Raw genomic sequence first — 25,513 nt, 5'->3', positions numbered from 1 at the left:
ACACCCACAAAGCATGCACTGGATATACAGTAAATGGACATTGAGAATGTAGATAAAGTTTGCTATTAACCAATATTTTATTACTGTGTATTTTATGCAAATCCATAAAGTTTGAAAAAGTCTGTGCTTCTGGTCAAGTGTGTCTTATTAAGTGATTTTAACGAATGTTCCCTTCAACTTCTTTCCACTTTGTGCAGCAATGAAGGTTCTCTTTGCACTGCAGCCAAGGCGCCAAGCGCTGAAAATGTTATTACGTAGTTTGAAAGTGAGCCCCATGTGCAAAAATGTGTTTCTTTACTTGATTCAACTTATCTTTGGGCCCAGGGCTTGGTTCTAGCAGATTTTCTAGTCTCATATTGTATTGTAGCAGCACACATATTCACAAAGAACGCAAATTAATTAATATGGACTTCAGAAATGTTAGATCATAGATGGCAGTACGGGATATTCCCTAGCTCCTCTATTCATCTCATGTTTTCTCCTCTCATTCTCACCTTCTTTATGGCGTTTTTTTTTTTCTATTACTCCTTCTCTCACTTTACTCTTTCTCTTCCTTGTTGCTGTCTTCCTTCTCCCTACTCCCGTTATGCCTTATTTCAAACTCAACTTTCTCCCAGATCCCTATTTGTTTTTTCTCATTCGACCATTCCTCACCTTTCCTATATTTAGACATTGTTACCATGTACCTCCTTCCAATTCCCACTCATCAATGCTGTCTCTTAAACTATTATTTCTCCCTTCCAACTTGTAATAGATGTTCAGATCAACACCTGTCTACCTTCTTTTCCCACTTTGTCCTTCCTCCTTACACTCTCCTGCCTTCCAATTTAAACATCTCACCCTATCCACTATTCTGTCTCATCTACTGTTACTACCCCTTCCTCTGCCCTGTCTCTCTCTATACATATCTACGTCACCTCACTTTTGTTTTTTGGTTCTACTTCCTTTCTCTCTGCACTCTTTTCCTTTCACCTCACATATATTCCACTGCCCTGCTCTTACCAGTCTCCCCATCCCCCTTCTCTCCTGTCGGCTGCCCTTTCTCCCTGCTTTACACATCTCACAAGCCTTTCTGTTCCTTCTTTTCTCACTGTTCCCTTCTTTCGTGTCGACACTTACAATCCCTTTAAACATCTTCTACTATTCCGCCTCTTCCATGCTGTTCTTTTTTTTCCTCATTCGCTATCATGCCCTTATTTCAGTTCCATCATCTGCAACCTTTCGTTCCTCTCTCAGGCTTCAGAAGTAGATAGCATGATGACAGATGCCAAAAGCTGTAATTCTGCACACACCTCAGAACACTGTGTATCAACCAGTTCTTGATTTGGCATGATAAATGTGGAGTGCCTGTAAAAAGGGGCATAGACCTGAACCTTAACGCCTGTGTAAGCAGCGTGGTCCATGTAGGTAAGGCCTAATACAGGTTTGCAACATTCCTATGCTTCACGGGCTCTTAAAAGGCTTTCTTTACCACGAGAAATTGGTGAGTAAAATGATATACAGTTTATTCCAGACACTTAAATATTAACCATTAGTGAAAATAAGTCAGGCAGAGGTATTTTTCTGTAAAATGTTGTTTTAAAACCATTTCAAGCAAAGACATCAACATTTAAATAGGACCGCACTTTTGGAGCTTTTCATGTCCAGTCATGGTCTTACAAACTGCATACAGGAATGTAATATATGTTATTTTCCCTTATTATCTCTAATAACAGTGTAAGAATATGATGTCTAGTGGCTGTGTTAACACAATCTTATCAGATAACCTGAGGTGAAGCGCTGGTGCAGGATCGAGGGTGTTACTGTCCTCAATAGTAAATGAGGAAATGTGACACTAAATAGATCATGATTGACAATATATCAAGTAACATAATCAATTAAATAAGCCTTCTTGAGTCACTTATCAGTTGGAGACCATAAAAGGTTTATTTAAAGATTCAGTTCATTACGGAAAGCAAAATATGGTTAGTCAAAAAATCTTATATAAAGGGAATTGGCATTCGAAGTATGAGACAGACTGGCATGGGTTTGCTCTGTAAGAATATCCAAAGACTCTCTGGCTCACCTCCAAAATTAGCCCACTTCTGTAGCAAAATATAGCGCAAAACTCATTACAGTCAGCGTGAGATGAGCAAAACATTTGCATAGACTGAACAAATCACAATACAGAGTAAAATGCAACAATATCTTATACTATCCCTTAAATGAATCATAATTAGCCTGTGCAAATCTTGTTACATGTAATATAATGACAGACTTCTGAAATGAATAGGCTCAGTGATTTTCAGGCAGGAAGAACCTTCAATAGGAACATCTTGAGAGGAAAGCTTCCCCTAGAGTTTACAGCGAACAACATATGTTTACGAAAGGAGATGGCAGAATCAAAATACATTGAATAATGTTTCAGTGCACATTTTGCTGCGTATGCAGACAGTAAGAATGAAAACATGATCACGTTTTGAATTTCAAAATTGAATCAGGGACTAGTCTGGCCAACTTAAGGAAACGTGATTCTGCTAAGATTCCTAGTGCCCTTCTGCACAGGAAGTGACTTCACTGGATTTCCCATCCTCCATCTGCGCAAGATGGGACATAATTGGATTTTCCATCATCTGTCTGCATCGGAAGGGAATTCACTGGTTCCTTGCCCACGGTAAGCTGCACTCCTCTTTCCTTCCAGGACTTATTTAATGGCAGCTGCAGTGCGGACACGCAGTGGGAGCACCGTTGGCGCGCTACAGGCAAGCCAGTCAGCGCCTTGACAGCACCAGGAAATCTGGTTCTCTTCCAGGGGATCATCATTGATGTATATATTCTGTAGCCTCTAGAGAGGGTACAAAATGGCAGGATAATATTTAATTTTTATTTTAAATAGGTGCGCAATCAAGAATTTCAAGTCATTAATAAACATTGACTACAGAAAACCCACACAGACCTTTATTTAAAAGGAGAGGTAATATGAGACATTATTAACCAATAGGCTGCCACTCAAAGAATAACATGGAAAACGAGCTCTCTGCCTCTAAGAACCCCAAAGTACCCCCTGTATCACATCATGCAACACAGGTGACATTTAGGTCAGTTAATTTTGCCGGCTCCTACTACTAGGATCTTGGAGCACTGAGCTCTGCTTTTTTATTTTTTTCTTCACGAATTGTCCGAAAAATCTCTTCAAACCTTTGAAAATTAATATCTCTTGATGCTACTCAGTACCATGGTGGCCAGTTGAACTCTGACCCACACCCAAAACCCACGCCAGGTACCTCAGAATAACCATCAACTTAAAACTGGATATTGACTTCACAAGTCAACGCTATCACTGCATCCTGCTTCTATACTCTGAAAATACTGAGGAAGATCTTCAAATGGCTCCCAAGCAACAGGAGAAAAACTGTCACTCATGCCCTAGTCACCAGCAAGTTGGACTATGCGAACACCCTCTATACCGGAATCAGCAAGCAACTCACTAGAAGACTACCCACCATCCAGAACTCAGCAGCCAGACTCATCTTCAACCTCCCACACAGAACCACATAACACCACACCTCAGGGAACCTACACTGGTTCCGGATACACAAACACGCTCAATTCATATCCCTCTCTCTCTCCTCTCCTCCTCCCCCCCCCCCCTCCCCACTACACAACTCAGGCCCTATCAACCTGAACAGTCGCATCTCCTTCCACTAACCGCAGGACACCTGCTTGAACACATTCCATGCTTAAACAAAACAGATCAGGAGGACGGGTGTTCATGTACATCGTGCCTAATACGTGGAACAGTTGAAGGAGGTGGGGAACCCAATATACCCTTGGAGGCTTGGGCAAACTATTCGATAATGAGTAAAGGGATGCCTACAAGGGATTTTGTTGAGAATTCTTACTCTAGTTAAAGATGCTTTTGTGTTCAACCCCAAATGGTCTTGAACCTTTGAGAAAATCTTTACTTATATAAAGATATTGGAAACGTATACAGTCACTGAGTAAATGAAAATTTCAAAAGCACGGGAGAATCGTTTTCCAAAAATACAAACGTTTTTTAATATAGATTAAAAAGAGTACATTCAAATATAACAATAAAACAAGATTGAAGACGTATGAAACTATCTACAAATCATGTGCACAGTCATCTACTCCACATATTATGATAAGTGAGGAATCTTGGCCTATACGATTTAAGGCAGGAGACGTTTGTCTGTACAAACAGTTTATCTATGCATACGAGGTACAAGTCTTCCCTCAGGTAGTGTGGAATGCCAGTAACTCGCTGTCAAGTCAAGTGAAAAATCGACCAGGCTTCGTAGAATTTTCTCGTATGCGTAGATAAACTGTTTGTACAGACAAACGTCTCTTGCCTTAAATCGGATAGCAAGCTTGTAGTGTTCGTTGAGAAAATTAAATTGATTCGATTAGAACTATCCAGACTAATTTCTTCACAACAAATGGGTCCTAATTGTAAAGTGGACTGATGCTAAGGGACTTTTTAAACAATCAACTGGCCGTCCTGAAGATGGTCAGACGGACATTTGTCACAACAAACCGAAACGTCGACTTTATCATCTGTTTCCCTAACATTTGTTGTACAAAAGTGAATGTTTTCTGTAGCCCAAGATTCCTCACTTATCATAATATGTGGAGTAGATGACTGTGCACATGATTTGTAGGTAGTTTCATACGTCCTCATTCATGTTGTATTGTTATATTTGAATGTACCCTTTTTAATCTATATTTAAAAAACTTTTGTATTTTTGGAAAAAGATTTTCCCGTTCTTTTGAAATTTTCGTTTACTCATTGACAGCTCTTTGTAGCCTATGGACAAGGTCGTCAAGGCACTGCGGTTTCTAAGGCTACCATCGCAAGATGGATTACAGCCACAATTCTATTTTGCCACGACAAAGTAGGCAAATCTTTGACCAAAACAGTTAGAGCACATTCCACAAGAGCAGTCTCCACCTCAGCTGCTATGTTCGCAGGGGTACCACTGGAAAAGATCTGCAGGGCTGCAGTGTGGAAAACAACGCATACGTTCACGCAGCACTATTGCCTGGAGTCGACGCAACGTGCTGATGCAGCCGTGGGACAGGCAGTTATACGCCTTTTGTTTCAGTAAGGGGAGCCTCTTTAACTAGAGGAATTCTTTTCTGTTTTAAAATTTGAACTGTTTTTCAAACAATTCCTGATTATTTTATGAAAATGTTATACCTTTTCAAGAATATGATAGAAATATGTATCCTACATGTCTAGGTGTTTGCATTCATATAGTTATGCACCGTTATTTCCACAGGAATATTTGTTTGGCTATGCATTTTCAAATATATTTTTAGCACTTCCCACCATGAGCTAATGGTACTTACTTGTGTTACAATACTGCTTGCTATTCTGATTCAAGCATGTGAATCTATGAAAGATACCCCAGTATTGGATAAGAAATAAGTTACTTACCTGTAACTGCAGTTATCCAGTATTGATATCCTTCATAGATTCACATGCAACCCACCCTCCTCCCCGGAGAGGCTCCCCTTACATTTCGGTATTCCTATCCTCACTTTTACTGGGAAATCTGAGGGACTCAGTCTCTCTTGGGACACTTCTAGAGGGTGCTAGCTACTGAGTGGTTGTATCTGAAATCTGAAAGAAACACATTAGTTATAGATTCCTTACCTCAGAACAGGCGTACTCATAGTACGGCCCGCGGGCCGCCAGCGGCCCGGCAAGCCTTTTTTGGCGGCCCGCTGACCTTGCAGACATCGTACCGATGTTTAACAATGACATCAAACACAGACTCTGCTCTGTGGGGGCCCGGGGATTCAAGCGATAGTCAGAGTGGAGCTGCAGGGGCGCTAAGAGGTGAAATACAACAAAGCCTCGTTATTATGCAAATGGTCTCTTAAAGACCTGTGAAGTACTGGGGTGGGGCTGTGTGTGTGCCCAGGAAGGGAAGCTGCCAGGGGCATAACGCAGCCTCCGTGGTGCGGGGGGCCCCCACGCTCCAGGGGCCCCCTCACTCTAAGCGAGGGAGACGGCTGCGCCTCGAAGCAATCCTCTTCAGCCTCCCCAAGTCCCCATAAATTAAGCTGTGCGCGCACACCGCGGTGACGGCATCTAAGCCTCCGAGTTTTCCCTCTCATTCTATCTCGCTCCTTAATGAAAACCGAGACTTCAAGAAACGGGTATTGCCCTCTCTTTCCTCCTTTCGTTTATTTTCTCCCCTGTGAAATGGATCCAAAAAAGAATAACATTTTTGCTGGAAACGTTGTCTTTCTCTGACACAAGTGCAGCCTCCGGTTGGAGAGAAATAAAACATTCCAAATGTGAAAAATAAATAACTAATTAAAGCAAGACAGAGTGGTTGCAAGATGTCCAGATTGATTTATTTACACCTAAATACATTAGTGCCACTTTACAGTGTTTGCCAGTGAAGTGATACTTTTGTTTACTCCTCTCTCTTTGAACAACATAGTTTTCCTTGTGTGGGAAAGTGCACCTTGCCTGGAGGTAATGAAATACTTGCTTGATGGGTGAATTGGAAAACAAAATGTGTACAGCGATTGTGTGTTAACGAATGTGGTCTTTTTAAACCATACTGCCTATGTTTTGAAAGAATATAAGCAATGGGCACTGAAACGGGTCCCTTCCGGGCCCTGGAGTCGCGGCCTTACCTTTTCATGCAAAAGCACCTCACTAATTTCAGAATAATGAGTGTAAAAGGAAAAAGGTAACCATGACTGAGAGGGAGGGAGGGAGAGGGAGGGAGACGGAGAGGGGGAGGGAGACGGAGAGGGAGGGAGAGAGACGAAGAGGGGGAGAGGGGGATGGAGGGAGGGAGACGGAGAGGGAGAGAGAGAGAGAGGGGGAGAGAGGGAGAGAGAGAAGGGGTGAGAGAGGGAGGGAGGGAGACAGAGAGGGAGGGAGACAGAGAGGGGGAGACAGAGGGAGGCGGAGAGGGAGGGAGGGAGAGAGAGAGGGAGGGAGAGAGAGAGGGAGGGAGACAGAGGGGGGAGGGAGACAGAGAGGGGGAGGAGGGAGGGAGACGGAGGAGGGAGGGAGATGGAGGAGGGAGGGAGATGGAGGAGGGAGGGAGACGAAGGGAGAGGGAGGGAGACGGAGGGAGAGGGTTGGAGACGGAGGACGGAGGGAGACAGAGGAGGGAGGGAGACGGAGGAGGGAGGGAGGGAGGGAGGGAGAGAGAGTTGTGTATGCCGGGTCCGGTGGCTCAGTGGACGAAGGCGTCCGCTGCAGGGACCTGTGTTCCACCTCATGGTCACAGTATTTTTTTGTTGCTCTAGCCCCGCCCCCTCCCCCAATGACCCCGCCCCCAAGGTGCGGCCCTCGGCCACAAACCACACTGTAAATTTGGCCCCCAAGAGAAAGTTTGTGGGTACCCCTGCCTTAGAAGTACCCCCAGGAACCAAACTGGATCCCCGAAACTTTTTTTGTCCGCAGTACCTCTGCGCGTCGGAAGGTGATGTCTGTCAGCTCCGCAACTGTTGTTGGCATCGTGGTCATCGGGTTGACGTAGCTACTTAGACGCCGCCCTCGCTCGCTGACGTCAGTTCCTTCTTTTTCCGCACCAGCCACCGTAGATCTGGGAAGAGCGGTACCGCCATTCATTTTTACACTGACTGTTTCTCGACTTCTTTTTCGAGTCTTCGACTCCTAAGGTGCACGAGGGATGCCCGGCTTCACGCCATTCGGTTCCTGTCATCGGATGATGTCGGTGACGGATCCGCACCCCGTGTATCTTTTTTGTCTGGAGCACGGCCACGGCCCCAAGTCATGCTCCGACTGACGGTCGATGGCGCCAAAGGCTTTGCGGGAGCGGTCCCGAAAGCTGCTTGAGCACCGGCAGTTGGCTCCGCGCCGTTCGAGGTCCCGGTCACAAGGGAAGTCGAGGAACCGGTTGCGGAGCCATCATCATTCGGGTTCCAAGTCTTCGCACTCTGGGTCGGCTAAGTCGAAGCATAAGAAGAAGTTAAAGAAGCATCGGCCGCCCCTCCCGCGGCTCCGTGCGCGGAGTCTGAAGAGTCGACTCAGCGTTTCCCTCCCTTTCTAGGACCCGGAGCGACTCCCGCCCAGCTTCGTACGTTCTACAAAGCGATGCACACCATCTTTGGGCGGCCCGAACCCGCCGACACGTCTTCGGGCCCCACGGTCTCGGTTGGGGGGGGGTCTAGGCCTTCGCCGGCGGCTCAGCGGGCGGTTGACCTGATTACGCCTCCACTGGCGCCACTTCCTCCGGCACCACTACCATGGTCAACGCCGGTCGGCCCCCCAACCAGCGTTGACCCAGGCCTCCATCTCGAAGTGGACCCGGAGCCGGACCGGCATCGTCCAATGCTGGATCCGGTGCCGAAGGGGGGATTTTATGCCCCTGTTCACTCCTGGGGCCCCTTGTCAACCAGAATGGCACCCAGATGATGATGAGGAGGAGGACTGGGAGGGATCAGGTGACCCTCTAAATGACCAGGTGGACAGTGAACAGGACTGGAGAGAGGAACTGGGTGATGCCAGTGGTTTGGACACCTCCCCTGACCTTGGCATGTTGTCTCCTCCTACCGTGGCTACGGAGGAGGGAGCATCGTACGCAGTGGTGTTGTGTCGGACAGCCAAGGCTCTCAACCATGAGCTTCCTACAGTAGCGGTCATATTAACCTCCTGACAGCGGTGCTTCAACCGGCTGCGAGCTCTTCAGAGCCCTTGCTACTGTTTAATGAGGCCCTTACCGACATCCTTTTGGGCACATGGCCCAGGCCCAACAGGGGGGGCTCCCGTGGACAGGATGATTGCCCAACGCCCCGCTCCGGAGGGCCCCACTTTCCTTTCCCAATACCCCACCCCGGAGAGCTTGGTGGTCCAAGCCTCCACTTCCAGTTTGCGATACGTAGTGGGCTGGACATCGCCGACTCTCTGGGTCGAACCATTTCAACGTCGGTAGCGCTTTGTAGCTACGCCTGGATGAGGTCGACTGGCTTTTCAGGGGATGTCCAGAACACCTTGATGGACATGCCCTTTGATGGCCGTCGCGTTTTTGGCGATTAAGCAGACAACGTTCTAAAGCGTTTCAAGGACTCAAGGGCTACGGCCAAGTCCTTGGGCCTCTCCACCCGCCCTCAGCAGTCTGCTTTTCGCCCCTTTCATGGCTACAGAAGGGGTGGCCCCGCTACGTCCTGCCCAGAGCCACAGGCCGCAGCAAGTTAAACAACCTTCACGCGGCCGGGGACGTGAAAACAACCGTTGTGGTTCTGTGGGCCAGCGGGCAGGCCAGTCCACCAACTCCCCCTCTGCAGCGGGCTTCAAATCCTCCTAGTCCGACCTTTCAGGCCCATCAAACACCAGTGGGCGGCAGGATTCGCCATCACCTCCCCCACTGGCGCACCATCATGTCGGACAGGTGGGTTTTGCAAATAGTCTGAAGGGGCTACTCCCTCCCCTTCGAGACTGCCCCTCCAGCCATGCCACCAAGATACCACCGCATGTCAGAGGATCATCTCCAGCAGGAAGTTACGGCTCTCTTGGCCAAGGGAGTCATCAAGCGCGTCCTGTCCCAGAAGTAGGTCGTGGTTGTTACTCCCACTACTTTCTGGTCCCCAAGAGGGACAAGGGCCTGTGTCCTATCTTGGATCTCAGGGACGCCAACCGCTTCCTCCGGAAGGAGAAGTTAAAAATGTTGACGCTTGCTCAGGTCTGGTCTGCCCTCGACCCGGAAGACTGGATGGTAGCGTTGGACTTGCAGGACGCTTATTTTCACATCCCCGTCCTGCCGGCCCACCGTTGTTACCTACGATTCATGGTAGGCCACAAGCATTTTCAATTTACCGTGCTCCCCTTTGGCCTTACCAGCGCCCCTCGGGTGTTCATGAAAGTGATGGCCGTGGTCGCAGCTCATCTGAGCAGATCAGAGGTTATAGTCTTCCCCTATCTCGATGACTAGCTGTTGAAGGCGGGATCGTCCCAGACAGCCATCTTCCACCTCCAGACTACGCCAACCTCTTGCATTTGCTGGGGTTGTCCATCAATGTGCCGAAGTCACACCTGATTCCCTCTGAGAAGCTCCTCTTAATCGGAGCGGTTCTGGACACAACCCGACTTCGGGTCTATCCTCCCGAACAGAGAGTCTGGGATATTCAGGCTATGATTCCGATCTTTCAGCCTCTATCCCGGGTTTCAGTCAGAATGACTCTGAGGCTGCTGGGCAACATGGTCTCCTGCATCCTGCTAGTCGATCATGCCAGGTGGCAAATGCGTGCTCTGCAGTGGGACCTGAAGTTCCAGTGGGCGCAGCATCAGTGGAATCTGTCCGATTGCGTCCAGATCTCGGAGTGCACTGCTCGTCAACTGCATTGGTGGCTCACGAACCAAGATTGGGTCAACGGCAGATCCCTCTCCCTTCCCCATCCAGAGCACACAGTGGTGACGGGCACGTCCCTTCTGGGTTGGGGCGGCCACATGGGGGAGGCGCAGATCAGAGGCCTCTGGTCTCCGGCGGAGTCCGGGCTCCACATCAACCATCTGGAGCTCCAGGCGATTCGTCTTGCACTCTAAGCATTCCTTCCCTCTGTCCGGGGAAGAGTAGTGCAGGTGTTCACGGACTACACCACCGCCATGTGGTACTGCAACAAACAGGGCGGGGTGAGTCGTGGACCTTATGTCAGGAGGCCCTCCGCCTCTGGACATGGCTGGAACATCAGGGCATATTCTTGGTGATTCAACACCTGGCAGGTTCCCTGAACGCCAGGACGGACAAACTCAGCCGGTACATGATGGATCACAAATGGTGTCTTCTCTCTGAGGGGGTGCAAGGTCTCTTTCGACAGTGGGGAGAGCCTTGGTTAGATCTATTCGCCACCGAAGAGAATGCATAATGTCAGCAATTCTGCGCATTGTAATTTCCAAGGCGGCACTCGCTAGGCGCCGCTTTTTGTCACAAGTGGAATTGCGGACGGTTGTACACCTTTCCGCCTATACCACTTCTGCCCAGAGTGCTGAAGAAGACCAGGCGCGACCGGGCCCAAGTCATTCTTGTGGCTCCGGATTGGGCACGAAGAGTCTGGTATCCCGAGCTGCTCAACATGGCCATCGATCCTCCGATCTGACTGCCTCTTCGGGAGGATCTTCTGTCGTAGCAGCAGGGGACGGACCTCCACCCAAATCTGTCCAGTCTCCACATCCTTGCGTGAATATTGAGCTGCGGCAGTTGACATCTTTTGACCTGCCACACGAAGTTTGTGATGTAATCTTGGCAGCCAGGCGTCCCTCCGCAAAGAAGGTATACGCCTGCCGATAGAATACGCTTGTGGCATGGTGCACAGCAAAGGCTGTGGATCTCCTTTCTACCCCTCTTTCTGAGGTTCTCTTGTTTCTTCCCTCTTTGGCCCAGCAGGGCTCTGCTCTGGGCACTATCAAGGGCTATATTTCGGCCATCTCTGCCTTCCTTCGACTACCAGATCAGCCTTCTCATTTCAGGTCCCCGGAAATTAACCGTTTCTTGAAAGGCTTAACGCATCTCTTTCCTCCAATCCCCTTCATTATGCCTTAGTGAGACTTGAACCTTGTTCTTACCTATTTAATGTGCGCTCCCTTTGAACCGCTTCACAACTGCCCTTTTAGACTCGACTCTTAAAACTGCTTTCCTGGTAGCCATCACTTCTGCTAGAAGGGTGAGTGAGCTCCAGACCCTTTCTTCCAAACCTCCTTTACTGTCAGTCCATCCGGACAAGGTGGTTCTCAGGACCTGTCCATCCTTCCTTCTTAAGGTGGTCACTGCCTTCCACATCCGGCAGACCTTTACTTTACCCACCTTCTTTCCGCATCCTTCGAAAGAGGAAGAGTGGCTCCACCGTCTGGACCCAAAACGTGCGCATACTTTCTATCTGGATCGCACAAAACCGTTCCGGGTAGATGACCAACTCTCTGTTGGCTACGTGGGTGCCAAGAAAGGTCGGTCAGTACACAAGTGAACCATTTCCCGATGGGTCGCTTGGTGTATTAAAGGCATGCTATTTTCTAGCTAAAAAGGAGTCTCCAGTGGGGCTACGCACCGATTCCACCAGGGCCACGGCAGCCTCTACTGCCTTGGGAAGAGGAGTTCCTCTGAATGACATCTGTCAGGCAGCTACGTGGGCATCGCTGCACACGTTTACCAAACACTACTGCCTGGACAGTCCAGTCCAGAGAGATGGCTTCTTTGACCGTTCTGTTCTCCAGGACTTTTTGGTGTGATCTTGGTTCGAAGACCCACCACCGGGGTTGGTATTGCTGGGGTATCTAAGGTAAGAAATCTATAACTAACGTGTTTCTTTAAGACGAACGCGTTACTTACCTTCCGTAACGATATACCTGTAAGATACATTAGTTAGTTATAGATTCCTTACCGCCCCACCCATTCTCCCCATTCTGCGAACTGATTTCTAGGGTTAAGGTCATCCTTTAAGGGCCCTAGTTTTGTGCACCAGTGGTAAGTGTCTTGCATGGCTCTGCGTTGACGCCTGGGGTAATTCTAAGGTAAGGAATCTATAACTAACTAATGTTTCTTACAGATATATCGTTACCGAAGGTAAGTAACTTGTTCGTTTGGTCCTGTTTTTAAAAAGGAGGTAGATAGGCTATTAAATACATGGATCTCACCATAATAGCCAATGGAATTGTTTACTGCTTTATTTAGATTACCTAGGGACTCCCACTTCGACAGGGAAAGATTCAAGCATGTGAATCCATGAAAGATACCAATACTGGATAACTGCAGTTACAGGTAAGTAACTTATTTCTTATCAACTAACTAGTAAACCCCTGTCCAGGAAACCTAAAGTCCTTTCCACTACAGGGAAAGAAGACATCCCACCCTGGCTGAGAAACATTCACGTAGTAGTAAGGCATCAGCACACTGAAGACCTTTTAGTAAATCCTTTGAGTCCTGCCACGAGGAGCGACATCACATGAAGATCTCATTCAAAATCTAAACAAATTTCTTTCTATTCACAAAGCATGTGGAACACATACCATATGGCAACTCACAACACATACACAGAACAAACTAGCAGGGGACATGAGCAATAAAACTAGAGGCACAAGATGAGGACATAGGAAGGAACAAGGCGTGACAGGAGGCAAAACAGTTCAATATAATGCTCTGATAAATGCTACGAATGAAACATATTTCCTTTCCATAAAGGAATATAAATTTAACAAAAGAAATACACCTTGAGCAAATAAAACATGAAATGAGAAACAGTAGTAGAACAACGAAAAAACAAAATAAGAGATGAACATGATCCAATATAATTTTCAAGTATCCTGGTTCTTTTTTCTCATTCTATCACGCCTTTTGATATGGACAACTTCACAGTTAGTATTCCCGACTGCCTGAAGCACAGGAGAATAAATAACATACTTATTTGTCAAGTCTTGTTCTGGCAATGTAAAATCATTCTTAGGTTTTGACAAATCAAACGCTTCTATATTCTGACGAATATTGGATAAGGCCACTCTGTTGAGACTCCTTCACTTCTCATCATCTAACAAGACCATAAGATCTTGAGTTCTTCAAAACTTGTTAAAATCTTAGCTCATATCTTATGACCACACATTTGGATTTCTTAAATAAACTGCATGCAAGAAACCTTGAATAATCTGTGAATATTCACACATTCCTAAAAATGAAACTAATTGACCTTTTGATAAGGGCACAGTGACATCCTTTGATGGCCTTGAGTAACTCTTCCTTTGGTTGAATGCCTTTTTACGAAATAGTGTCCTAAGTGAACCCCTGTATGTAAATGTTTCCTTTTAATATAGCGTAATGCATTCACTTTTCAGAGTTGACAGAACTTGATACAGAAAAATATTGTATTCTTCTGTAGCTGAAGCAAAAATAGTATTGTCTTGGAAAAGTGCCACATCTTCCATGTTTATGAAAAAATTATCTATGAGCCTTTGGAATACACAAGCTAATCTAAAGGGCATGAGGAGGTAACATAAAGAGGCGACAAAAGTATTAAGATGTTTACATTTGTCTGTAACTTCTATCTAGTTATATGCTTCTTGCAAAACTAAGGTGAAAAAGAACTGTGCTTTGCACGTTTTAGTTAGAAGGCAGCAGTCAACTAGTATCTGCTTGTTCGTGATGGCAGCTAGGGGGCAGCTTTATTTTGTTTTGTTTGGTTGAAAAAACAACGTAGGTCTTGTGTACAATGCTGTTGTTGAAGTGAAGTCTGGCAGCCGTTTCTGGTGTTTTCTTTGACCAAAGCATGATGGTAGTTGTATCTGCCTGTGGTTATTATCTGTGGTTTTCATTTAGATGATTTGGCTTTGTCCTGGAAGAAACCAGCAAGTTCTAAATGGTATCCTTTGGACTCTGGTATGTGAGCGAGACATCTATAATTGTGTTTTTTCTGTTTCTGCTGTTGACGCAGAGAGTGAAGGGAATAGTCATCTGTAGGGTGGTACCATATGCAGTGACTACCTTATTTTTCTCTGAGTATGGGTGTGAACTGGGTGCTTCAAGTTGTTTTCTGCTTAATTGGTCCCAACTCATTCATTATATGTCTGTGCTAGTTTCTTCATACTGGTATGACATCAAATGTATACGTTTTTTTGTGATTAGCCAGAGTAGTTTGCCCACTCCTGTCCTGGTGGCCCCGTTCATGCTGCTGTTATCTCTGGCCATCTATTTACATCTTTCGGTTGTACAGTTACCATGGGTGTCCCAGTTGTGGTAGTAAAAGGTATCAAGCATTGGTTGAAACAATCCGTTGCTATGGGACTTTTGGTTGAAGTGATGAAAAGGCAAAATGTTTCATGCCTTGTGATTTGGCAGTGAAAAAACAAAATCTGTAAAAACATGGTCATGGGAAGTCTACAAGTGGCATTGTGATGTAAACAATACATAGTTTCACAGTTTATCATTTGGTGGGTGGTAGATGATGTAGTTAAATGACTTGGACAAGCAGAAGTTCCACTTTTCAGAGGTAGGTCAGTGTTGAATTCCAACAAAATTGGATTGGCATATGATGTTGTATTAAAAGGTCATCGCCTGGAGCATTTGATTCTTTTGCTGGTGCTTTTAACTCCTCACTAAGCAGTCAATTATGAAAATCAGACAATTGATGCACATAGTAGTAGTGGTATGTCTTTTCTACTTGTGCATACAGTGACATGCAAAGAGAGGTGCATTTTGACTTCCACGTTGGGAAACCTGGATACCTAAAGGACTCAGACACTTATCACCTTTCCATTGTAGGAACACTTTGTGGTCTCTTTCCTTCTTTGGTCCTGTTGTGCTTCCAGTCCTTGCCAAAACACAGTTGCGCCTTTTGTACCAGGAATGTCTGTTCATAGCCACTGGTGCCCAATGTGACAATGCAGGGATTTAGTCACACTAAGTAGTCCTCTAAAAAATGTATTTCATATCTCCCCTGACTTTGACTCTGCACTATTTTTCTAAACGTAGTGTCACATTGTGATAAAATCTTAAAATTGACCTTACTTATTTTCCATTTCATTGCATATAGTCTAGTGGTATATTATGGACGCCATACTAATATTATTCTTTGTTGCACAACACTCTTACTGATTGCTTTTGAAAGGTTGCCATATGTGTAATAGTTCCTTTTCTTCAAGCTATTGGGGCAAACGTACTCTGCACTGCTTAGAAGCGGATGTATGTTTTTCAGGGCAACATTATGGTTTTCCTCTTGTGAACTGAACAGTAATGCATATCCATTGGAGGTGCTCAGGCTGTTTTACGACAGCCATCAGAGCTATTCTCTGACCGACTGGGCAGACCTACACTGTATCCCTTGCTAAGTGAGGAAAACCATTGCCCATTAACCCAGGCTACACAGTGACTGGTTCTGTGCTGATAGCGATTTGAAGGTCTAAGAGCACACGCCTTTTACCTGTACCACTGTGGGGAAATACTTACCGTCTGTCTATGGTAATAGGTGTATCAAGTGCACTTAGCTGAGGGTCAGTCTCCTTCATCAAGTGTAAGACATGTATGGGCATTGTGAGTATGTAGTTCATGGATAACTTAGTGAGTAGTTATTAGAAGGTGGTTCTGACACTATGGGCCGCCGGGATTTTTCGCTTTTTGAGCACCTAATTGTTGAGCTTTTACTGTGGGGGAGCCTCATAAGTTGGGATTCACCCACAGTGAACTCATAATGAAAGAGACTGCATAGGGATTTTACTGGTTTCCCCCTGGCTCGACCAGGCCACTGCGCAGCAGCTGGAGTAAGGGACCCTGGGCTGGTTACATGCAGACACGTGTACATGCGTGTGCACACGTGTAGGGTGCGCAGGGGAGATTCCTAGCGTGCGCAGCCAAGGAGCAGGTGCAGATAGACTGGTGTGGCAGGACTGATGCAGAATGGGATGGTGACATGGGATAGGCTTTATACACTGGGAAGAAACGTGCCAGGGAAAGTCAGTGTGTTTTACTGTGTTCACTTCATTATTCCCTTATGGGGATGTGGAGCCCATGGGCTAGATTAACTTTCCTAAGGCCTACAGATTCCAGACACACACTAAAGTCCACTGTAACAGGTGTGAGTAGAAGTATTCTGCAAAGTCCAAAGTCATATTTGTACTGCTTTCGGGTCATCCAGAACTGTCATATTTCTCTGAGTCAGTCATAACCAGGCCCAGGCTGGGGGCTGACCTCAGTAGCCTAGATTGATGACCTTTCTTCCCAGAGCGAAGACCTCCTCTCCACGAAGAGAAGATGGGTGGGGCTACAGGCTCATCCATCAGCAGCTATCACTGGGTGCCAGGCTGCACCAGGGAGGGAAGGCAGCAAGCGGGGAAGGGGCTTTCAGAGACCATGTGGCAGGAGACCCTAGGCGACAGCATCTTGAACAAACCCAGAGGCCTGGGCAGGAAGGAGGAAGCAGGGGCAGTGAAGTGATGTCGCTGTGTGATAGGGCAAACAGAGACTTCCTGTCAGCCCCCTCCCCAACTTCTTAAAAGAACTTGCACAGGAAGAGGAGCTCTCTCTGGGGTGTGGTCTGCAGAGGCAGACGGTGCCGGAGCCTGGCGCAATGGGCAGTTGGAAGGAGAAACCCCCTGACTGTTCCAGGATCCTGAACAGCGCCAGGAGAAGAGTGCAGGACCAGTGCGCAGAAGCAGGGGCCTCTGCGCAGGGAGAACAGAGGCCCAGGAGGAGAGCCAGGCGAAAGGCTGGTGCAAGTAGCCAGTGAAGACCGCTTCCTGCTGAATCCCCCCCTCCGTGTGACCAGGAGGGCAAAGGAGAGTGCTCCCAGTGGCTGGGGAGCGCCACCAGGAGTGAGAGGAGGCGAACATTTGGCAAATCGGCAGCCTGGGGGCCGAGATATGCCCACCGGAAGGTAGGTGACCTTTGACCTCCAAGAAGACCGACGAAGCGCGTGGGGCTCCGCCGCCGATCTTGAATGCGCCCCCGGGGTGGGTCAAGTCCCGGGGGCTGCCCCCAGAAAGAAGTAAAGTCCGGGAGCGCAGTTGCGCTCCCCGTGAACTGGACCATAAGGGTTGCCAGGAGCCCACCCTGGCCCTCAAAGACACCGGTGGAGGGGGAGCGCCGTCGCGCCCCTGCCTCGAAGAGAGTTCATAGCCGGGAGTGCCATCGCGCTCCCCGTGAAGATGGCTCCGGTGTTGGTGGGTGATGAGGAGGAGGAGGGGGGCGCGCAGTCGAGTGACCCCCCTCGCGGGCGAAATCAAGTAACTCGGGCCCACCCCCAGGCAGCCCTCCAGTGAGTGAGCAGACGGGGGTCCCGGGTGGCCCTGGAACGAAGGACGGAGCTGCGAGGGGCCCGGGTGGGACTGGCCCCCGAAAAACCAGCGAGCGACCGGAGGTGAGCTCCCCGCGCCGCCTACACTCACTTGGGGGTCCAGGTGGGACCGGGCCCCACACCGAGCCCTGGATGCGGCGGAAAGCGCCAGGCCAAAAGGCAGCGTGGCTCTCCCCAGAGCAGCGGGGGAGCAGTTGCTCTAATATTCATGGAGAATCGAGGAAAAGCGCCCATAATGCCTTGCAGGCCTGGACCGGCCTGCAGGGGAAAAACAGCGTTTCCTCCACGTGTGGTGGCCCCAGGAGAACGGGGTCACAACCACATGTGTGCCAGGATGCAGGGGGAACTGTAGGAGCAACACAGTCTCCCCAGCACACAAATGGAAATCTCCCCTGCCCCCGCCCCCTAGTCTCCTAGGGACTTAAAAAAGATAACCTCTCAAGGGCTCAGCCTGCAATTTAACACCTGTTGGGCATGAACCTTTGTTCTACAACTGGGGGTCTATTGAGAAGTGCACCAAACGATGAAGAACTGAGCTGGGGATGTCTGGAGAAGGGCATCCCCTGGAGGTGAAGAGGTGTAATTGCACCACAAATGCATTTGACCACATTATTTCTTTTAGGGGGACTGAAAGTCACATGGGTAATGTGAAGTTACCTGTGTAAGGTGATGTCATAAGCAAAGTGGGGTTATATTGCCAGACATTCCTGCTAGGGTGTCTGGCTGTATATACCTAATCCTGTGATTTTATCTGTGATGCCTTTAGTGGCTGTAATTGCAACGCATTCTAATGTCCAACAAATGTGATGAGTACGGTCATTCTAAAGTGATGCTTAAACATGTGTTCTTGCTGCTGCGCTTAGGTGAAGAACCCAGACTGGTAGCCCTTAAGATGTAGAGGTGTAACTTCATAGGCAGTAGGAAATGCTCCGTCAGGGTTATGTGTCACCAGGGCAGGTGTACCTATTTTAAATGCTTATTGAGATAATGGGGTGGGTCGCCACTGGGATGATGCCAGTGTGCAGGGCCCTCGCTCCCGGTTATGTTCAACTACCTGCATTGGGGCAAGATGATGTGCATACATGGGAGTGGTGGTGCTAGACCCCGCCCCCCTTGCGGGAGGGGTGGAGATGTTATGAAATGTCACAAAGTAATTCCAACAGCTTATGTATATTTGTAAATTGGTGCATAGTACTGAGTAGTGTGTGTGTTTAATAAGTGTACTCTTACTTTTATAAAGCAAAGTTCAGACTGGACAATCAATTATTGAGTGTTATTTCTGCGCATCTGCAAATGGCGGTTACTAGCCCACACCACCTCCCTTGAGTATGCCTCAGACTACTCTGCAACGCTACCCTCTGAGAGTCAGGCGCTACAATTGGGTGTTTGGTTCCCAGTGAAGCACAAATGTAGTCATGTTATTTGTGCAGGCCTCACAGATGCTGCCTCATTTTCCAACAGTAGTTAATTCTTGAAGTGTCCTGTGTGATACAGACAATGGTGGTTACATTTGGGAAGATTGACCATTTCGGACAACCTGCACGCCCTTCATTACAGGCTTCTATCCTGAAAGCTTTTCTCCTTGGGTGCTTTGGGAAAGTCACCAGCCTATTCCTTGTTCTATAGTAGGACCCCCCTGCCTAGTTGGAACCAACTCATCCTGTGTTTCAGTATTATTGCTGGATCCCCTTATAATGGTAACAGATTCTGACATTTGTCAGAGTCCATGGTATAAAAGCACTCGATCCATTCCAAATTGTTCTGCCTCAGTTTTCTGGCTGACTCAGTCTGCCCTTCTTGACCACCAGAGGGTATAGGTACTAGCCGCCTCATCAGTTTTGGTCATCGTACATAAACTGCACACCCAGTAAATCTGATCATCTATGTAAGAAGAGCACTTTTTGATCAGGATTAGATCCTCTTCTAGGGTGCTATTCTTGCCAGACTGGGTCAAAATCTGGGAAGCACTGCTCCTAATCCACCGGTGTCACCCAACATACAGTTACAAACATAATACATTTGTGCAACGGTTATGAAGTGTACCAAACAGTAACAAAAGACGTCTTGTTGGATAAGGTTGTATTCTTTAAAGATGCAAATAGGAGTTAATTCTTGGAAGACCTAGGGCATAACAAGGCTAAGTGACAAGGAGAGTGGAGCTAGGGATGGGGAAGGAGGAGACAGTATTGAATGAATAGTAGATGTTTGAATATTCTTTTGAATGGTGAGCGAGCAAATGTTGTGGAAAGAAAGAAGGCTAGAGATCAAAACTGCAGGTGTGCATCTAGAGGAATGATTCAGTGTTTGTTTTAATTGAAAGAAGAGTAATATCAGCTGTACATAGTGAGTGAGATCAACCATAAACTGGATTTTCTAGTTTGCTAGTGAGAAGATTCTGAGTGCAGGAGTATGTCAACTAAACAGACCAATTTGTAGATGCAGCTTTAGTCTTTAGGAAACTGTCCAAATTAGTACAGGGCTAATTTCTTAGAAGAAATTTGTCTGCTTCCTGAAAAGTACCCTTGGTGAGAAAAGTATAGTGACTTTCAGGAAGATACAGGAAATAAGATTGATTTTAGAAATCTCCGAGTATAAAATCCCATGATGTTTACACAGGGCCAGGGACTGGACCATTTCCCTCAAGATCCTATGGAGAAATAAGGATTCTATCTCACAAATGTGCAAGATGTTTGCCAAGAATAAAAGCAAGAGATTTTGCGCTGTGAATATTTGAAGGTTAAAAGTATAGAGTGTTCAATGAGGGGAGATTCTTTTGTACAGGAGTGGTAGAGTGAGAGTGGGAGATGCGCATCAAATGGAAGGTTTTTCAGGTTTGAATGTTTATCATAGTCTTAGCTAAGTGAGAGATGTCATCCATAGAAGATAGTTTCAAGTATAGTGTATTGGTAGTATAATGGTTTGAAGTTGTATAGAATATCACCAAGGGTTATGAGATGTAGATTGACAAACAAGGGTGTTGGAATGGAGAATGAGAATGAGCAGCATGTCTTAATCTGCTGCAATCTGCTGTGAGTGAAATGATTTATCCCATGTGATCTTTCAAATGTTGTATTAAGATGTGATGCAATGTCCTGTCCGTGGATCGCATGGCCCTGATAGATCCAGTAGAAAAAAAAAGGCAGAATCACCATTATTGAAGATGTGCAGGGCATCATGTATGATTTGTTGAGGTTGCTATTGTTGATGAATTGTTTAGGTTCATCATTAGCACAAGTTTCAAGAAACGTGAAGAATGGAGATCTGGAAACAAGATGGAAGTGATTGATATGATCTTAGAAAGCAAAGTGTTTTTAAGAGCGAAACAACTTGGCCTATTTTCATACAGTCTCTATAAACACTGTGGGACAGAGAGAAGTTGAACATGCACATTTTATGTTGGAGTAGCAGAAAGTCCTTAAAAGATTTGGGGATTATGATTGGGTTTATACATTTAGCTATACCTTTAAGGGGGACCAGATGTTGAGAAATTTTGTGCAAGAGGCGGGAATGAGAGGATTGTGGGAAGGTAAATTAAGAAATGCTGTAAGTCTTGACAGGTTTCAAGATATTAAAACATATTGTGGACAGCTTTTTGCCAAATCTGTTTGGAATTTGATGAATGTCAATTTGTTTTTAAAAGTGTTTCGTATAATGCTTTTCCTATTGCCCTATTTTATCTAAAATGATTCTTTGGTGGAATTTGATGCCGAATATGTCCCTTTGTGCAAAGAGTTTTCTTCTATTTGAGCTCATTGACATAATAGGAACCGTTTTCTTGTTCACTATTTTGTCTTCTGAGACAATGACGTTTCATTTCTGTCATACTCTCATGATGGTTATCATTGATGCTCTTTTTTTTTACCATACCATGGGAAAGGTAGACTGGAAGCAGTACATAAGACAATGTTTGGGGAGAAGTCCATTCTCATATACAAATCTAAGTCATCAGGTGATCAGTGAATGATAATGTGGAGAAGGACACGGAGAAGGGTAAAACAAAGTTAAAATGTGACCTGAGGGAAAAAGATCACTTTCGGTATTTGTGAATCGTGGGCAGCAAAAAAAAGTGTAAAACACAACTTCCACTCTCACCTTTAGGCAGGAAACAATATAAAAGGAGAAACAAAGCAAGTCAATGAAGTAGACTACTTCTATAAACTACAGAAGTAATCCATCTTGATAACAGAAACTAGAGGAGGGAGTAAATGTTGAAGAAAAGTCAGAGCTGAAAATCTTCAATTCTAAGCTAAACAATTAGTAGAGAGTGGAAAAGAACGAAGGTATAAAAGCGAAGCCAGATTAAGTGAGTTTCAGAAAGTGATGACGCGCAAGTAGTGGAAGATAGGCAGAAGAGGATTAGGTTAAGGGGCGAGTAAGACATTGACCAACAGTATGGTGTAGTTCCTATTTTGGCTCTTCAGTTGAGCCATGGAAACCATTAACGTGTTAAAATGTATGCCTTTCACCTATGATACATTGTTTGAAGCATTCTTGAAGAGAATTTCTACAGAATCAGAAATTGCACACTGATCTTGGCTGTGGGTCTGACCTATTTTGAAATTATATTAATAGTGATATGTCTTCCACAGTATGTATCTGCCCCGGAGCTGCTTGATCAACACTACAATGTGGATATGACCGTAGCTGAGCCTTCTCTTCAGCACCCTGTGACCAAATCCACCTGCCGCAGAATCGTCCATGCTGGAGGTGAGCAGAGCAGCCACATCAACAGCAGTGCAAGGCACCGTTCCCTCTCTCTGTGCCGGGAGCTTGAGCCATATGAAGCCATCATTACTGCTATTAATGACAGCAAGACTAGCATGGTCCGCCAGCAGGTTATCACCTTTGACAATGCCACTCACTACTACCTCTACAACCGCCTCATTGATTTTCTCACTAGTCGGGAGATTGTGAACCGTCAGATCCATGAGATTGTACAGAGCTGCCAGCCTGGTGAGGTAGTAATCCGAGATACCTTGTACCGGCTGGGAGTGGCACAAATCAAAACGGAAGACAGCTTGGATGAGGAAGAAGGAGAGGATGATGAGAAAGAAAAAACAGCATCTGGAATCTTTGTAACACCTGGCAGTTAATTTTAAAGCCCTGCTAGATGTCATTTGTGATGGTAGGCAAGACAAGGCCTTACATGGTTTATGGGATCTTGAGGCGACTTTGTATCAGTTTCAGTCCCAACCCTCCTTGTTTACTATAACAGTGAACGTGTTTGTTACCGAAGAACATGCATCCAGGCTCTTAAGAGTTGCCATAATGACCAGTGCTGAGATTGCCATCTTGATAATGCTTCTGCCCTTCCCTTCCTGTCAGACAAGAGCCACCTGACCTTTGCTTCTCTCCCAGTTGTGAACTCCTTGCACATAACCTCACACCTTCTTGGCTATGTGTGGTGTGTAAGACAAATCAGAATATTTTGCAAGCAAGTGGGTTTTCCTTGACTGAAATGCACTAGCCCCATATGAGGTCTGTGAATGATTGCACTTGCCAGCCTCCTGGAAGTTCAGAATGCATCAGCTGGTATGCATGAGTAGAGTATATTGGTGTAGTCTGATGTCATTCCAGGTAAAACCTATCCTATAGTAGAGGTCCCAAAATTAGGATGACACTGGGATTGGTTGAGCCACCCTAGAGATGGAAGTAGCCTAACATTATGGAACTCGCTTTGACATTTTCCTCAATGTTATACCTGTAATAGCTTCACTTGGTGTAACAATTGTTTTTTTTAAAAAAAGGTTCTTCTGCTGCTGATGGTAATATGCTGCTGCTATAAGACGTACTTAATGATTGCGTGGACAAGAATTTATTTGGGACTGTAGACCTACCCATTAGAGCCCATGGACTCTGCTGTACAAGGCTGGAGAAGTCAAGAATTGTCACTATCAAATGTGTGCAGTCTCTCGGCAAATATGATGGAGGGTTAGGTCGAATGAGCCAATGCTCAGGTCAATCTTGCAGTTACAAGTAGCATCTTTGAGCCAGATCTACCATTGCATGAATTTTGGTTACAGCTAGAGAATGCTCCACACTGGCAACTACTTCTAGTAATGAATCCAGATTGATGGAACACCTAAACAGAACAGGAGTACACATGTAAATGTTATCTCTTTCACAGTACAAGCGCCTTATCACTGCAACTGATCAGCAGGGGTCCACATACATTATATCATGGAGGCTCTTATGTTTCAAGCTGTACATCACTTTTGTTTATTTTGAAGGTTATGGGAGAATGCATTTGGAAAAAAAAATGAGGTCTAGTGGTTACAATTCTGACCTTGGAGTCAGAATTTGTGTAAATCACTTCTAAGCCACTTAATGTGTGGCGTGATTTTTTGAAAAATACATTTTGCTGTACCTGTGGATTATGATTCCAAAGGTGTTTTCTTATACTGTCACAAGCAACAGTAGAAATGTATTCAATGACATATTTGTTTTAAGATAAAAACAAATTTAATTCACAGTGGACCATTGGAAATTCTGCTCATCATGTTAACTTACCAAGTGACAAGCAACTGAGTATTTCTGTGCTTGCAACATTTTGCAAGATTGGGGCATACAATTAAATTAAGTATGCTGCACATTGCCTTTTCAACTTTGAAGATCATGTTGGATGAATTATGGGATTGTTATTGCGGTCCATGGAAATCTTCATTCACTCTGTAGGAAATGTACAGAGGGCTATCTCTGCCTACACGATCTATTAATTCCTGTGGAAAGGTTAGAAAAAGAGCAGGTACACCTTCTGGGACCACTTTGGGCAGTGCTGTGAGCCCACATTGAGGAGTCTCTGCTCTTCAATATGGGCTGCAGTGTGAGCAGCACATGCCCACTTTAGATTCCTGTAACAAATCAAAGGTCTGCCTGACATTTACTTTCAGGTTTAAATAACATAGTCTCCCCTCCAATAGCCAAATGCAATTGTCTTATTATAAGTGGATGACCTCTCGGAAACTGATTGGGTATCTGACAGGCTACAGCTCTGATAGATCTGTAGTATTGGAGAAGTGTCAATCTATTGCCAGGTTATCCTGCCATGGAGACCCTGCTTGCTAGTTTAAGTCCAGGAGCAATGCTGGACGTTTAAAATACTTGTCTATTGTTCTGATGAGTAAATATTCCTTCTATGAAGGGGAAAAGTATGATGTTAAAAATGTAATATTCATCTGTGCAATATATCTGTCTGTGCTACCGTTCTGTGGAAGCAGTTTGATGTTACAAACTTGGGAAATGTTTGTTTCTGGACTTTAATTTATTTAAAAGATGAAGTGTTTTTTTGCTTTTTCCTTTATGTAAAGCCATAAAGCTGAATAAATATTTTACTATTCTTGCTTTTGGGTCCATTCTATTCTTAACTTGTGGTAGCCTTGTGGCATCTTCTAGACTGAACTGAAGTGTATTTAATTTAATCCATTTGTAGACCTGGACCTTAAGTATTAAAAAGTTAATTAGAATATGCAGAAACTGGAAGAATTACTGGAAAGTTGGTTCCTCCAAGAGACTAGCAGACAGCAGTGGACAAAAGTCACAATGAAGTCTGAGCACTGCAGAACTTTCATAGGTATAGTCCATTTTTATTTCAGTTCAATGGTTTTATTTAAAAGATTATATAACACTTACAGACACTTAATATAGGTAAATATTCAACATTAAATTTGATTATTTGTACTCTTCCTAAATGTCATGCTCAAGATACTGGTCATGCGGAAGGTCCCAGGACCGCTAGCAGAGCCGCACCCAGTGG

The 25,513-nt window shown here is 45.7% G+C and overlaps 1 protein-coding gene across 4 annotated transcripts in view; it reads left to right on the top strand.

Moving 5' to 3' along the window:
* HMGXB3 (HMG-box containing 3) overlaps positions 1 to 25,099 on the top strand; it is a 519,976-nt gene extending 494,877 nt beyond the window's left edge. For all 4 annotated transcript variants that reach the window (XM_085617738.1, XM_085617735.1, XM_085617736.1 and 1 more), the window contains exon 20: positions 22,350 to 25,099. In XM_085617738.1, the coding sequence (XP_085473864.1) occupies positions 22,350 to 22,853 (504 nt within the window). In that variant the 3' untranslated portion in view covers positions 22,854 to 25,099. The remainder of the gene's footprint in view (positions 1 to 22,349) is intronic.
* The last annotated feature ends 414 nt before the right edge of the window (positions 25,100 to 25,513 follow it).

The sequence above is a fragment of the Triturus cristatus genome, chromosome 7, assembly GCF_964204655.1.
Source record: "Triturus cristatus chromosome 7, aTriCri1.1, whole genome shotgun sequence".
In the NCBI taxonomy this organism is placed as follows: domain Eukaryota; kingdom Metazoa; phylum Chordata; class Amphibia; order Caudata; family Salamandridae; genus Triturus; species Triturus cristatus.
Note: the sequence above shows the minus strand (reverse complement) of the source record. Positions and strands in the feature narration are given on the sequence as shown.